General features: G+C 32.6%; 2 protein-coding genes across 4 annotated transcripts; one reads left to right on the top strand and one right to left on the bottom strand.

Annotated features, from left to right (window-relative positions):
- The first annotated feature begins 487 nt into the window (after positions 1-487).
- Positions 488-6,427, top strand: LOC108193550 (uncharacterized). Of its 3 annotated transcripts, none has more exons than XM_017360257.2 (11): positions 488-692; positions 780-851; positions 956-1,048; positions 1,911-1,992; positions 2,131-2,187; positions 3,013-3,077; positions 3,213-3,308; positions 3,461-3,547; positions 4,965-5,045; positions 5,216-5,922; positions 6,017-6,427. In XM_017360257.2, coding segments are annotated over exons 1-11 (1,440 nt in total). In that variant the 5' UTR covers positions 488-593; the 3' UTR covers positions 6,018-6,427. The 3 variants fall into 3 exon arrangements, with proteins under 3 accessions (XP_017215746.1, XP_063938223.1, XP_017215747.1); XM_017360258.2 differs by having other exon boundaries at positions 519-692; positions 5,216-5,926; positions 6,017-6,157; XM_064082153.1 differs by lacking the exon at positions 3,461-3,547 and having other exon boundaries at positions 518-692; positions 6,017-6,157.
- Positions 6,428-7,794: 1,367 nt separating this feature from the next.
- On the bottom strand, positions 7,795-14,549 carry LOC108196301 (uncharacterized). The gene is made up of 8 exons (XM_017363530.2): positions 14,317-14,549; positions 14,108-14,131; positions 12,914-13,019; positions 12,710-12,778; positions 12,028-12,521; positions 10,752-11,013; positions 9,519-9,727; positions 7,795-8,071 (listed from the first exon to the last, which is right to left on the bottom strand). Exons 1-8 carry the CDS (start codon positions 14,319-14,321, stop codon positions 8,005-8,007), a joined length of 1,236 nt encoding a protein of 411 aa, XP_017219019.1. The 5' UTR covers positions 14,322-14,549; the 3' UTR covers positions 7,795-8,004.
- Positions 14,550-16,467: the final 1,918 nt, after the last annotated feature.

Raw genomic sequence — 16,467 nt, forward strand, 5'->3', positions numbered from 1 at the left:
GAAACACACCAAATTTATGAGTTTTCGTGCTTAGCATGTGCCCATGAGCACACACTAGATAAACACATATAAAAAACAGTTTGCAAACAAAGACAAAATGATTACTCCCTCCGTCAAACCCAAATCTTTTCATTAAATTTGGACACTGAGTTTAAGAAATACGAATACTACCTCCGTCCTTTTTTACTTGTCACTTTGATTTTTTGCACGTAAGTTAAGATGATTAATGAACATACTTCTACTTATTATTCACAAAAGAAAATTTTCTGATGGCTCGACTTCCTTGTTTGTTGGAATGCCCAAGCATTTTTACGTTTCTTCTTAATAGTAGTTTGGTGGAGGCCCTGCTGTATGATGTTCCTGCTTAATGAAATTTATTTTGCTTAAAAATAATAATAATTATAATTATGTTTTTTACTCACCTTAAATTACGTACAAAAAATCAAAGTGACAAGTATAAAGAGACGGATACTAATTTTATAACTTCGGTCATTAAACCGGATCTTTCCTTTTACTCCCCTTTTTTCCTTTTATGCATTATTACAACCTAACAGCTATTAGGGTTTCAGAGAAGTGAATGCTTAACAGGAGCAATGACGATACTCAACACAAAGCAAATTCTCCAGGACAACAAAACAAACGATTCTAACGCCATTACATCTCTCACTCTCACCTTCAAAGCTCTCTCCGATGTATTCTTTCATTGCTCTCTTCTATTTCCCCTTTTTTAATCTTTAATTTAGTTATTCATAACTTTATTAAATATAATTGTTTTTTAGGTCTCATGCTTGAGTGATTTCAAGAACCTAGAGAAGCTTGACCTTACTTTCAACAATCTCTCTTCTTTAGAGGTGCTGCTTCTTTTTAATTCATTTATTAATGTAATTGAAATTGAAATTTCTTGTTTTGATATGTTATATGAATGCTGTGGTGTTTTTTGTGGCTCGGAAATTAGGCGATCAAGGTGTGTGTCAATTTGAAGTGGTTAGCGGTTGTACAGAATAAGCTGAGGAGCTTGAAAGGGATTGAAGCGCTTACTAAACTCACTGTAAGTCCGATTTTAACTGTTACACATTTGTTTTTTTAACATGGCTAACTATAGGTATGACTTACTGGATGCATTGTAGTTATACTTTATTTTGATTTACGACTCATGCTTCACTGAGAAATTTGCATTGAAACAATTGATGAGCCAAGTCACTTGCCCTCGTCATAAGGATATGTATAGAGCCTTGTGCAATCATTCTGCAATGTGAAAATGTGAAAACCTGTGCATAAAATGCAGAACAGTTCTCATTTTATAGAGCAAATGCTATATACTTTGAATTTGTGAATAAACAGTCGTAGACATAGATGATGTGCATAAATATTTCGATTATTAATTTAGCATATGTAAATCTTGTCTTTGTTCTAGTGCTTAAAAATACAGGAACCACTTTCTCTTACTGTTTTTGTAACTCCCTCCCTCACATGCCATTTTTAAATATGCGTTCATCTCTGCATCCCGAATCCCAAAACAATGGGTGTGACGAATGCCAGTAGAAATTGTTGTATTCTAATCAATCAAAACTTAGTGAAGGCTAAGAGTTCCTGGCCCCTAACTTCCAGAGGGTGTATGCAAGGAAGAAGTAACTTGCAACTAGAAATGTATGTATGGTACAAGAGTTGGATTATAGTTGTAAAATGTAGATTTTGCATCTCAGCCCAAATTCAATCGTCCGAGACACATTGTAGCTCGTCTAAGAAAAATATGATTGATACTCACATTTTAATGTGTCGAAGTAATCTTGTTATTATTATTTTTCCTAAATTTCTTGATTCTCACTTCCACCTTCATGTTGATAAACTGCTTATTGGATTTACAAAATGTCTAGTTTATCAGTGAAATCTTATTTTAATATCTGAATTAGGTGTTAAATGCCGGGAAAAACAAGCTTAACTCAATGGATGAGGTGACATCAGTTATTACCTTGCGTGCACTAATTCTGAATGGTAAGGCAATAGCTAGTGTTGTCCACCCCCCCCCCCCCCCCCCCTCTCTCGCTCCCTCTCCCTCGCTCTCTCTCGCTCCCCTGCCCCCGCTCTCTCCCTATTGGTTTGTCTACATTATCTTTCTTTCTTTTCTTGCAGATAATGAGATTACTTCTATACCAAAGCTTCATCAAATGAAGGCGCTTAATACACTTGGTATAATTCAATTGTCAATCTTGTGTATTGTATGTGAATATGTTTTTGTTAAGCAATGTTTATGATATACTTCTGTACATTAAAAGAATTCCTAGATATGTTCACGTTTGTCAAACTACTCGGTTTCTAGGCAAGTCTCACACTTGGTCATACTTTTCTATATAATGCATTGTTTAGACAGGCTCTCTATGTTAAATGGCTGATGAGTTCTATAGATATAAAAATTTGTGTCGGAGTGCATTGTCAGGAAAGGATACCTGCTTTTTTTTGAAGAAAATGCACAGTGTGATGAACTATCATTGTAATATAAATTGTCAGAAAAAGGGTCGTACTGGAATTAAAGAAATATAGATAGGCACAAGAGGGTGAAGGAAAGATCTTGAATTGGCTGTACCCCCACCACAAATTGGATAATAATAGTACCGTGGTACTGAAGCAAAGTATTGTTTTGATCACATATCAGAGTTTGAAGAAGCATAAGGACTAACATATGGATACAATTTAAAAAACAAAAATTACAGTAAAAGAAAGGATGGATTCAGATGAAGTTTCGTGGGTGCTAAATGCTGTCACTTGCTGTGCTTAAACAGTCATCCCAGATGGCTACATACAGAAAACAGCTTAATGCTTTTTACGACTTCAGTGGGCTATGTATCAATCTTTATAACTATTGTTACAAGATCAAATTTTAGTAAACAAGCCTATGAGAATTTCATCTCGCTTCTGGTTTATAATTTTTTCACAGTATCTGTTACGGACTTGCAGCTTACAAGTTTCCAGGTGATGGAAAGTGTTTTATAATTTATGACTGGTCTTAATTTGCAGTCCTTTCTAGAAATCCGATCCAGGAAATTGGTGAATCTATGACAAAGCTTAAATTAATTTCAAAAGTAAGTAATTCTCTGTTAAATGTTTAGCTATGGTTTTAAGTCTTTAACTACTAATGGTTTGTAAAGGATCTATTTTCGACTTTCTATTCTTAGCAGAAGTCTTATTTTTTATTTTATTTTTGGCTTGTAAACCAGATATCTCTTTCTCATTGCCAAATTCAAACCATTGGATCTTCACTGAAGTCCTGCACTGAATTGAGAGAGCTCCGACTTGCTCACAATGGTATCACGGTACATGTTATAGTTATAATAAATTGGTCAAATGAGGTTTTTTTAGCTGATATATTGCTTTAAGCTATTATTTTCCAAGGGCTTTCTTGTTCTTTTGAGGTTTAGTATTTTTAATACAATATCAACTTATACTCTCCTTCTCCCTTCTAAAGAATCTCCCAGATGATTTGGCATGTAATACGAGAATGCGGATATTGGATATAGGAAACAACTCCATTCGAAGGTGGTCAAATCTCAAGGTGTGCACCTTGATTGAAAACACACACTCGCACACAAGTTACTATTAAAACAGTACTGGAATTTCTTGATCTTTTGTTTTTGGTGCAAAGCCTCATTCTTTAGTCTTACTATTTATCACTTTTTTCTCTGTTAACTTTTTCATAGTTTTGCTTTAATTATTATTATTGGTTTGTGAGCTGCACTTAGTCTAAGAAAATTTTCTACTTTTTTAGTTTTAAACTCTTTTAAATAAGTTAAATAGCTAATCACTAGAAATATATATAAAAGAAATAATATATATATATATATAGAGTTTTACTCAAATAGAAACCTACTTATCCTAGAAACTAAAAACCAAGCTGAAATATCACTAAATCCTAAAGCAAATACCACTAAATTCTTAAACAACCCCATCTCCACCTCCATCTTCACCAAACCCACCTCCATCTTCACCAACCCCACCACCACCACCACCACCTCCGTCGTCGCCTCCTTCATAACCACTACCACCTCTATGCCGCCCGCCCCCTCCATGACCACCATCTCCACGTCCACCTCCATTATTTGTCTAACAACACAACCTCCACACCTCCGTCTTCACCAACCCCATCTTAATTGATGCTTCAACCTCCTTCAACTCCGCTCATACTTCTTTCTCCACCTCGAATCAACTTTAAACGCGGAGCCGCCACTATTCCGGCAACGATCCAACCCCCCACTTCAAGCCGCCCAAACCTCTGCTACAATCATCCTTCCTCCATCTCCACCTTCACCTCCACCATCTCCACCACTATCACCACCATCTGAATCGAAAACATGAACAGATCTGGAGATTCTTAGTTGGAACATATCTGGAGATTAAGTTTTCACTAATTCCTGCAACACAGATCACTAAATTCTAAAGAGAATATCACTAAATTGTACTGAGAATATTACTAACTTGTATTGGTTTCTAGTTTTTATTTTAAGATTGGTTTCTATTTGATCATGAGCCTATATATATATATATATATATATATATATATATATATATATATATATATATATATATATATATATATATATATTAGTCTTTTAACTGATATATATTATTGAATATTGTATCAAACTATATCAGAAATTTTTCAGTGTTATTATCAATATGAGGTTATTACTTGTATTAACATTCATAGCCTTTACAGTTGTATATGTAATAATTAAATTATAAGTTGCATGCGTTTCCAAGGGATTATATAGTATATATTCCATGACTTATATTTTGCTGTATTATAAATAATAATGAATGTTGATGATGATTACATTACTGTGAGACCTTCATTTTATGTAATTGTATCAATGTCATCCTTTATCGGAAGCCTGGTTCTATCATCGTATTACATACATTTTTTTTTTATGAATACATTCTTATAATTTGTTGGGCTCATGATGGAATTTTAGGTGCTGTCTTCATTGGTAAACCTCAGAAATCTAGATCTACAAGGAAACCCCATCACCGAGAAAGGGAAGTTGGCAAGAAAGGTGACAGATCTTCTGGAAGCAGATTAACTCCAATAAATACTATTGATACTTATGTTACAACTTTAACCTATAAGGGGATTAGACATTAAGAAAGTCGTGTGATTTTTTCTATATATTTTATTAATGCGGTTATTGTATATTCTAGAAACTAATATTGCATTCTGTTGCAGATGAAGAAACTAATACCAAGCTTGCAGATATATAATGCTAAACCAATAGAGAAAATTTTGGAAAATGAGGATGGCAGAATTAATGATTCTTCTGTTGATGCTGGTAACATGCGGGCAGTTAAGAAACCTAAGCAGCTAGATCGGAGCAAGGAAAGTGGTAGCCTGGAAAATGATGTTGCTGGTCCAAGCAAAGACACTGATGTAGATGGTAATGAAGATTTTTCCGTGGAGAAGAAATTGAAACCTAAAAGGAAGAATAGAGACGTAGAACCCCTGGAGAAAGCTAAGAAACGACCAATGTCTGAGGATTTGAAACAGGATGATAACAAATTTAATAAAGATGATAAATCTTCGTATCTGAATCCTGATATTAAGAACACTTTATTGCTGGAAAAACATGAATTTAAGGTAAGCTCGAAGAAAAAAACTGGGGACAAGGTGCAACTCAGCAAAGATAAGATGAACGTGACCATTGATGATGGAGAAATTCCGTTTTCTGATTTTTTCACGGCTGATATTGCTGAAAATGCTGTTACTCAAAATGAAAATATGAAGTTAAAACAAGACATCCATAGTGGAGGTGAAGCAGTGACCTTCCCAAAGAATAAAAAGAAAAACAAGGGAGGAATCTCTGGAGCTTCTGCTCTTCAGTCGCTGATGCCAGCAAATGAGATTGGATTGGGTGGCCCATCAGCTTGGAATGAGTAGTAAGTAATAACTATTCCTAGTACCATGTGAGACCCTGAACTATTATGTAACATATTTGATTCGGTAACACTGGCAAATCATTTGTGATGACAGGTTCCTGCTGTTGCCTGTTGACTTGAGAGAGTACTATTGGATTTAGAACTTATGCTTGTGTTGATCACAAGCTTGCTGCGATGTTGATGGTTTGGTATCTGCTTAACGGTGGTGAAGGGCATAGGGCATTAAAAGTTGTCCTTCTTGTGATTGCTGGATGGTACCTAAGTTGCTCCATTGAAGGTTGCACATGGACCTACATAGAGCTTTTCTGAAACTTTTAGCATACATTCGCGACTTTAGTGAACATTTATTTAAGATATCTGCTTTATTTTGAACCATTTTTTTTTTTTTTTTAAATAAATTATTGGCAATACTTTTATTAGCTGTATTTGACAGAGGTTCAATGCCGAGTATGTACTTCTGGAGTTTGGACTAGTCTAGTCTAATATCATTTATAACTTTTGGACACGTCTAATCTAATACTCCCTCCGTTTCAATTTAGATGTCCACTTTTGAAAAAAAAAATATGTTTCAAATTAGTTGCCCACTTCAACTTTGAACACAAAATTATATTTCCAAAGTCAATTCTACTCCACATATCTCTTATTTATATTTCCTAGATCAACCTCATACCACATATTATGGTCATTTAATGCATTTAATTTGTAAACAACAACTTTCCTTAAATTGTGTGATTTTTTTAAAGGGGACATCTAATTTGAAACGGAGGGAGTATCATTTATTACTAATTTGATTGAAGCAAAACACTTTGGGAAAATTAGGTTTTTGAGTCAATTTTGAGTAGAAAATGTCAGTTTACACAAAGTCAAAATATGACCTAAGGTTAAATAATTTAAAATCAGGAGTTTGTAGGATATATATTTTTTAAATAACTTGTTTTATTTTTATAATATTTTTAACCAAAGTTAATTTCATTATTAAAACAAACAATTTATCGAATTTATTTTTATTATTAAATTTTTAATAACTCATAAGTTACTTAATAAATAATAATTTATCAAAAGAAACAAAATGGAACAAAGATCAATCACCTGATCATTGATGATCCAACCACAAGGCCAACAAGTGCTATTTGAACTAATGTCTTTTCATAGATTCCTCACAAGTGCAAGGATGCTTTCATAGATTCCTCACAAGTGCAAGGATGATAAGCTCATTGATGATCCAACCACAAGTGATATTTGAATTGATGTCCTTTCAATGATTCCCCGCAAATACAAGGATTATAAAGTAATGCAAATGCAAGAATATCTATGCAGATGTTTCTTTGTTTGTTCAAAGTTGAAACAAAAAAAACAGAAGAAACATTGACCAGAAGGCAAATGAAAGGATATCTATGTCACTGTTTCTTGTTCTAAGTTGAACCAAAGAAAGCGGAAGAAACATTCTTAGATCTGGAGTGCATAATTGCTATACAAGAAATCAACTTGAATGAAATAAAGTTTGGATATCAGTTACTAGGCCAAAGAACAAGTCAAATGGGTGTTCGGAGAAAAGAAAGATGAAATAGGAATAGTAACAAGGAACAAAGCTAGACTGGTAGTCAAAGTTATTGTCAAAGGAAAAATCATCGACTATAAAGCTTTTTCTAGCCTATAATGCCCATACAAATTTTAAAGATGGGTCTCAGATCACACTTTTAACAAAATACTAAGAACCTCCCATCTTCAGCTCTAGGCAGGTAACATAGTGTTGCCTTTACTTAATTCATTGAGGTGCCGAAAGAAGAACCATTAAATTGTAAACTACACATACCACAATAAAATTGCAGTATACCTTTAAACTGAATCAATTGTAAAGATGACAAACAAAAATGAAAATGTCAAACAGATTATTATCCATAATAAAAAACATGGTGGCTCAATCATATCATCAGAACAAACAGAACTTCTCAGAAATACATTCAACAAAGAAGATCGTAATACTCTAGGATTAAACAGCAGGAAGAATTGCAGTAGGAAAAAGGTCAGACAGATTTATCCTCTTCTGCTGCCTCTAGCCTCACCATAGGATTTAAAGGCCAGTTATTCCTCCTCTTCTGCCTCCTCTAGCCATTTTGCAAAGGGCTCCATTGCCTTCACAAAGCTTTGCCTGCATACCAATTGAAAATACATCAACATCTCTAAATAATCAGTTTAGCAAATTGCTACGAGTACTGTCATAATATTTGGCAACTAGAAAAACACATCTGAAGCTCTCTATAATAATTAATTTAGCACAATATTTACTAAGTCATGTCATAATAATTTGCAAGTGCAAGAAAAGCATAGGAGCATAAATGATTCTACAAGTGTCCAGTGACTTCCCATATCTTTTGACATACTCGATTTTCATTCAGGTATTCCAGTGTTTGATAAATTATTGCTAAAAGAACAAACTGTCAAAGCATCTTAGGCGTTCAAGAAAAGGTGCAAAGCAAAAACAAAATTTGAATTTTTCTTATCGATAATAGAAACACCGCCAGAGATGAAAAAAACAGGATGCTCATTTCAGTCCCCACCCTGGGTACATGCACAAAAAAATATAAATAAATAAAAGCACCAGCCTTCTCTTAAGCTAATTATCATAAATGTCTTTTCATATAATTTACGTTCCTGCAAGCAAGTGATTTAGATCAAGTCCAATAGGTTACCTATCTCATTACCTATTAATAATATAAAACAATAAGTCCTAGTAAGTCCTAGTCATTTAGGAAATCTATTTTTAGTGTCAACTCCAATAGCAATCCCTATTTTTTGTTCCCTATTATTATTTTAATAATAAATTTGAGGGAAAGAAGGTGGAAAGAAAGGAGGGAGACGAATTTTTTATTCATAAATATTGAATAGGTAATGACTAGAGGTTACCTAAAAATAGGTAATATCTAGGAAATTTGGGAATGTGCTACTGGTTTAGGTAATCACTAGGATAGTGTCTGGGTACTATTTTTTTGATACATCACCTAAATATGAGTTTAGGAGCACATTTAGATTTAGGTAACCTATTGGACTTGCTCTTAGTTAATCTTACCATGCCAAAAAAACCCAATTAGTTCAATATACTACCTATATCAGCTTGATGCTGCAGACGTCTATCTCTGAAATGTTACCTACTACAAGTTTTTGCAAAATAAGTTCCTATTCTTCCACAAGAATTCCATCAAAAGCTAAATTTATCGTATTCGATTGTTTATTATCCTTGAATTTAGAGTACGATTGTGCCTGTTGCAAGCAAATATAAACTTTAAAGTACAGAAACTATTAAGTGCATTCTATTTTTTGCCACGAGATTTAAAAAATATTCATCAATTTAAACAAGTTTGACAAATGTTTCAGCTTGCTAAACAACTGCATAGTTGTTATATTCTTATAAAATCCTATACATATATAATACTGCACAAAAAATTAGACACACAGCTCATTAACACAATTTTTTTTTTGATATTTACACTAGATGTGATAAAACAGTACTTGGCAAAAAAAATTAAAAAAAATGTAGTTATATACACATACTCACACACAATACACATAGAAGTCCATTTCTATATTTTTAAGATTACCTGCCCTTGGGGTTTGTTCCCTTACGGAACCAGTGAAGAATGGTATCTTCTGCAAGAACGTCCAAGTCATATAGAGACCTCACAATTTCTGGAAATATCTTCATCAGCTTAGTGTCCTCGTAACACTGAACCTGGACTTTATACAGGAGTTCCAATTCAAGCTTGCCACTGGTGCAAAAGGTATTCAATAATTCGGCCCATGTTTTCACCTGGATACAACCCTTTCATGTTAGTGCACAGAAAAAAACTATTATCAAAATTGTGTTCATTTATAATATATAAAATGACAAACTGCTATTCCAAGAACACTAATGTCCACATCCATATCATTTTCCTTCTTTCTCAGTTGACTTGTTAACTGACAGATTTTCAAAAGTATATTAAGTAGTTACAAAATCAACAATGTAGGTCGGGTTTATTGAAATTTTAAGATGACAAATTGACAACAAATATTAAGACATGTATGTGTTTTTCTCTGCTCTGCAAATAAACAGATTTAAGTTCACAAAGACCGAGGCCTCGTCAGCTTGCAACACTATGAAATAAAACAGATTATATTCACAGGAAAAGAAAAAATATGGATTCACAACCTAGCACATGCCTAGTTGCTAGTCTTCGTAAGATGCATGAAACAGACTTGCAGACAACCTAGCTATATTTAGAGAATAGTGCTACAAAGGATAGCATTGTATATATGATCAGCTAGCCAAGAGAGGACATTCAAAGGCATTTATGAGATATTAGACAAGCTACGACCCCATTCGCTGCTATTTATACCATATGAATTAATCTCAGCACCTGAAAAGTTATGGAATAAAAAATTGTTCAAACTGCCCACTCCGAGGGACAGTTGTTGGACAATGTGTTGGAAGGGCAGAGCTGAAGGCATGGGAGGACAAAGTAGGACATGGATGAACTGGAGTCAATATAGTGTTCTGTGTCATAGACCGATTGTCAGAGACCGGCTTGGATTAGGAAAGAGGCATGCTAGTCATACCAATGTAGGAAGATTTTGAAATTGTGATCAAGGGTTTAAAGGATAAGGAATCAATGGGTAAAGAATTTGGAAGTAAGAAAACGCTGGTGAGTACATAGTTCATACAAAGCTATCATCATCCAGATATTACGAAGGATAGCTTTAGTCAGTACAGTAAATCTACTGCCAATTTGGCAAGCCTGAGACCTAACCAGAAGTGAAATAAAAGGACTAATATAAAATAACACCCATTATACCTGACGAAGAGCTAAGTTAGCATTCTGCTGTTGATTCTTTCCAGACCACTGGACAGCATCCATCATAACATCCCACAAGATCCGTACAACTTCAATATCTGGTAATTTAGCATCTTTAACATGTTGTTTCACAGATTCTATTACTTCAGATATATCAGCTTCCTCTGCTATCTGTGTTGTTAGTGCAGATTTCATTTCCTTCAGCTTCACCTCGAATATCTTCTTCTCATTGTATTCAACCAAGGGAGCAATTCCAGCTTTCCTGTTAGGCAATACTTGTTATACAACTTTTACCAGAGGCGGTAATGTGTTAAAATGCATATTTCTAAAGTTACATGAGAAAACTTTATAATTCTGAAGTTACATGACACTGTAAAAGGATATATATATATATATATATATATATATATATATATATATATATATATATATATATATATAGGCCAACATTCCAGGGAGGGACTCCTTATACGGAGTTACATAGTACACCATTGTAAACCATCAATTTTATTATAAATTCTGTTACAAAATACATATAAAACGTGATTCTAATATAGAATACTATAACATATATGTGTTTTAAGCAATTTAACACTTAAAATTTGATGAAAAAAGTGTATTTTCGAAACTGATTCTAAAACAGAATAATTCTAGATGATTTTTATTCTGTTATAGAATCATGTTGAGATATTGCATAATTTTAAATGATTTTTGGAATAAAAAAATTGTATAACTTCGTTTTTTGTTTAATAATCAAAATTTGTAATTATATTCCATAAAAAATATAATAAAATATATATTATGTATATATTTATAATGGTGTGCTATGTAACTCCATATAAGAGGGTATGCTATGGAGTGCTACCCTATATATATATATGTGTGTGTGTGTGTGTGTGTGTGTGTGCATAATATGAGCTTAGGGAGATCTCAGTGCCAATTAGGAGGTATAAAAAGTACAGAAAATGGCAACAATTTTTTTAACTGAAGGACAAAGAATAAAGGGAAAGGAAGAGCATACTTTTATACAACCATAACCAAAGCAACTAGTATCAAAGCATAAAGCGAAACATACCATATTGTATACATGTAACATTGATCATTACCTACAACAGCAATACTTATGACGAGGAGAGAATATAAGTGTGTCAATTAAACAACAAAACAGGAAAAATCACTTTACTAATCGTCTAAAGCAGTTCTATACCTAACTAAAACCACACGCATATTGAACAATGTGCGAACCAAACAATATTGACCATAGAATAAAACTTACGTAAAATGCTCCGAGAAGGCTTCAGGAGAACGCTTTGCAGATGGGAAGAACTCAAGAAGATTATCCTCCATCTTACCCCTCTTCAGAATTGCAATCAAATCATCAAGACTGTTGTCAATCAGATATTCCTTAAAGAAATCTGTTATAAATGACAGTACTAGCCCTTTGCCAACAAGGTTATCCTTGAGTAGAGGCTGGAATACAGTCTCTGGTGGAAGTCCCGACAATTTCTGGGAAAATGCAAGTGCTGTGAATATTGCCAGCTTCTTCCTCTCATTTTCCTCAAAAAGTTCAAGGGACTGCAAAAATCTTCTAGTAACATTTTCAAGATTTTTAATGAGGAATGGCCGTCGTCGCAATATCTTCTGTATGTAAATTACAGATGGCAAAATGAGTTCACGCTTAGGCTCGCAATCAATTACAGAGTAAGGATGGCGCTCCCCCTCATCAGATTTTGTTGTGCCAGGTTGTGTACGCCCTCCTGTGAAGACAACCTGTAGGCATCCAGCAGATATTAAGTATCACGCATTTATATTGTACACCTCAACAATCGAAAATAAAGAAATTTAGTAGATCCACGCTGAAAAGGAAAAGAAAACAGCATAGAACTATTAACAAGTTTCTGATATCAAAGAACATAGAATATCATATGCTTAAAATTCGAGAAAAACTGAACACTTGCCTCAAAAAAGGTGTCACCGTATCTAGAGAAGTTAAGGTCTGACGATTCAAGGCTCCTAGCAATAAGTTCCTGTAAAATCAATAATCAATACTATCCTTATCTTGCCTGGAAACCAATAAACTGTGTACAGGCACACTTGGGTGAATAAATAAGTAAATGAAATAAAATAAATTATACAGAGGAACATCTCTACACTAGTCTTACCAGATCACCAGCATTATCCAGATAAATCTGGACCACTGCATCAGCAAAAGCTGCAGGGTCCAGAGGAGCAGCAATGTTCCGTTTGCGGGTCTTAATCCGCGTACCACTATAACATCAGAAAATGTGAGCCAAATTTGTTGATCAGAACTAAGCTATCATGTAGAAGCTGCATTATCATTGATTTCTACCACTTATATTTATTCATATACATATACCTGTATATAGTGAACAAACACATCTAGAACAACTATCCATGTTCTCAAACATATAATAGCACTATGCTCTAGAATAATGCAGGGTAAATTTATCTTTCTTTTACACCAAGGCATTACCAAAATAGGAACCAACAAAACAAAAAAATATAGAGTTAGCTACATTCATAGCCCCAATGAATTCTTTCTGCAGAGAAGGGGCCAAGTTTTGTTGATCGCAACAAGAAGAAAATCTGTTCTCGATTTTAATAACAATCCAAGCTTACATAAAATCAATTTCATGTGCGGAATTACATGGGTCATTAACCTGAACCATATATTGCAAATTAAGCCAATAAAAATTATTGGAGCTTCATAACATCTATTCGTAAAAATTCCTGCAGCAGCAAACTTCCTAGAGTCCCGTAATTACCCGCAAAATTTTAAGGTTTTCCAATATCAATTAGATGACAGCTTAATAATATACATAAAACATGTTTTCCTTTTATTTGATCCTTTTTCCTAATATGTACAAACTGGGAGTTAAAGTGTTAATAGGTACAAACTAAAATACATATTTCAACAACCAGATCAATAACAATTTCAAATTAGTAGAAGATCACATCTTGTACAGAGAATAACAACTTATATTCAACTAACCAAAACGGAAAACACAGAACTATAACATAATGACCAAAATACACAATATGGTTCCTCAAGTAAACGGTAATGAGCACGAGCATAGTAGTTCCGCCAAGACCAATTGTAATACTAACATACATGCACTAAACACTTCATTCAAGATAATCGTATTCAAGATATGTTCAAATACATATACTATGACGGCACAATACAAGGACTAATTCAAGAAACGTATAACAATCTTAAAGAAATAAAAACAGAGCACCAAATGCCAAAATCTTTCGAGACTATCATACACAAGAAATAACAATAGATCTGGCCACAAAAACAATTGAATTACAAAAAGAAGAATGAATCTCACCCGAGCGTTGGTTTCTCCTTCGAGCTGCAAAACAAAACAAAGAACAAAAAATTAGACCTAAATTAATCAATATATACAAACATATATCCATGAATTGATGAATAAATAATAAAGAACAGATCTTGAGCCTTAACACAAAACATTCACGATAAATTGAATACATAGATCTGAAAAACAATGAATCAATTGAGATACATCTGTGTGTATACCTCATAAACCGAGACGTAAAGATTCGAAGAAGGCGAGAGAAATTGACTCTGCGATTAAGCGAAATTAATCTGGAGAGAGAGGAGAGAGGGATTTGAGAGAGACGAGAGAGATGCAGGGGGAGAGATGAAGAAGATATTTGTGTGTTTATATGTGTGAATGGGTGTATAGGTCAGGAAAAAAGAGCATAGAGATTACTACCGAAGTGGAAGCCTTGTATAAAGCGCGTGGAGATCACTTCCCATGTAGTGTTCTGTTTCTTTTTTCCTTTTTGTTGGCGAAATTAAGAGCATTTTCAAATACAAACTAAAAATAATAAATATATTAGTTTCAAAAAAAATAAAAAAATAAATATATTATTATTATTATTATTATAAATAAAAAAGAGATATGTTCTATGATATACTCGCGAAATTTTATTTCTCTAATTATATCGTCATATTTTTGCCTCCATCTTTAATAATCATGTATTTATGAGTTTTCACATATAATATTCTCATATTATGTAAAATTTAATAAAATTGATTTCAGATTATAAAATAAATTGAATTTTTGAAATATTTATAAAAAAATATACACGAAATAAACTTTTAAATCACACGTGTTTTGATGACATCATTTGATTTCTTATAATAAAAAAGTTTATCTATAACAATCAATCCCAAACACCAAAACTTGTCAGTTACATATATAAAAAACAATAAAACATGACTTGATATCTTAAGGTCCACGCTTCTAGCGAGACAATCTCCAATCATAATTTTATTTACAAAACAATTTCATCTTTATTTTTCATCTTTTTCATTTTACATCTTAATTTCATCTCTAACCATTATTTTAATGCTACTTAAATAACAACAACTTTATATACAAAACAGTGATGTAAATTACTTATATATCTATACTATACTATAATAAGCCAACATGGGTATAATTTGTAATCCAAGGTTTTAGTTATATTTTTTGGTTTGGTACTCTCCTTTTGGTACTACAAGTCTACAAATGTGGAGTCTATTAGTATTATAAACAGTTTCAAATACTAAAAACACTCATAACAATACATTATCATATAATATTTCATTAAAAAAATTATAATCATTAAAAAATTATAATGATGTTATAAATAAAATTATAAATATATAATTTTGAATATCTTTTTTTAACAAGAACTTTCATATAACTCTTTTTAACTTTAACGTGTTCTATTTCTATATAACCATTACATAACCCTTTACGTTGAAATTCGATTGATTAGATTACTGAATCTTTCAAAGATATTACACGATCGGCTATGTTTAGAAAAGATTAGAATTTTATGATTTTTTTTTATTATTTTTAAACCTACATGTACTAAATTCGCGCGGATTAAATGTACTAAAATCCTAATAAATATATATATATATATATATATATAGAGAGAGAGAGAGAGAGAGAGAGTTAAGTTCTATGGAGTACAAAAAAAAATTGGAGTATTGGAGTACAAAATTTGATAAAATGTAATCTAGTCATCTAAATTTCAATTTTTTTTGTCCAATAATATTTGTAAATATTTGACAACCTGCACATTATGTTCTGCAACATAAACATCGTGATCAAATGGTAGAATAATTATTTTTATAAATCATAGGACTTTATGTTCAGCAATATAACTAATAAGCAGAACAATAATCTTAATACTTGTTAAAGTTGAAAGATATTAATGATTAATTGACAATTATGTGCAAGACAACTAATAAATGATAGATTATATCAAAATTTGGATAATCAAAGATATTATATAGGATCAAACTAAAAAATTATTATTTGTACTCCAATACTCCAATGTTTTTATGTACTCCATAGAACTTAACTCTCTCTCTCTCTCTCTCTATATATATATATATATATATATATATATATATATTAGGGTTTGTCCATTTTTAAGTAACCGAGAGAAAATATAGTCAGTTGAATCATATAATTTAATTAAAATTCAATCCATTAATACTAAAATACTAATAAAATGATGTTAAAATTTAAATTATAAATAATAAATTACGAACTATATACTCGCCCGTGCTTCGCACGGGTTAAAGGCTAGTAAAGATAAAATAATGAATGATTGGAGAGTGAGTATTTCATTTCTAAAACCGAAAAGAAAGAAAAAATAAAAT

Source organism: Daucus carota, chromosome 7 (genome assembly GCF_001625215.2).
Source record: "Daucus carota subsp. sativus chromosome 7, DH1 v3.0, whole genome shotgun sequence".
NCBI lineage: Eukaryota > Viridiplantae > Streptophyta > Magnoliopsida > Apiales > Apiaceae > Daucus > Daucus carota.

Excerpts from the sequence above, each read along its gene's own strand:
- LOC108196301 (XM_017363530.2), bottom strand. Across the intron at positions 12,779-12,913 it reads TGGATAATGCTGGTGATCTG|GAACTTATTGCTAGGAGCCT; the intron begins GTAAGACTAGTG and ends TTGATTTTACAG. Across the intron at positions 9,728-10,751 it reads CTAACTTAGCTCTTCGTCAG|GTGAAAACATGGGCCGAATT; the intron begins GTATAATGGGTG and ends GGTTGTATCCAG.
- LOC108193550 (XM_017360257.2), top strand. The coding sequence starts at position 594 with ATGACGATACTCAACACAAAGCAAATTCTCCAGGACAACAAAACAAAC. Across the intron at positions 1,049-1,910 it reads AAGCGCTTACTAAACTCACT|GTGTTAAATGCCGGGAAAAA; the intron begins GTAAGTCCGATT and ends TATCTGAATTAG. Across the intron at positions 3,078-3,212 it reads AGCTTAAATTAATTTCAAAA|ATATCTCTTTCTCATTGCCA; the intron begins GTAAGTAATTCT and ends CTTGTAAACCAG.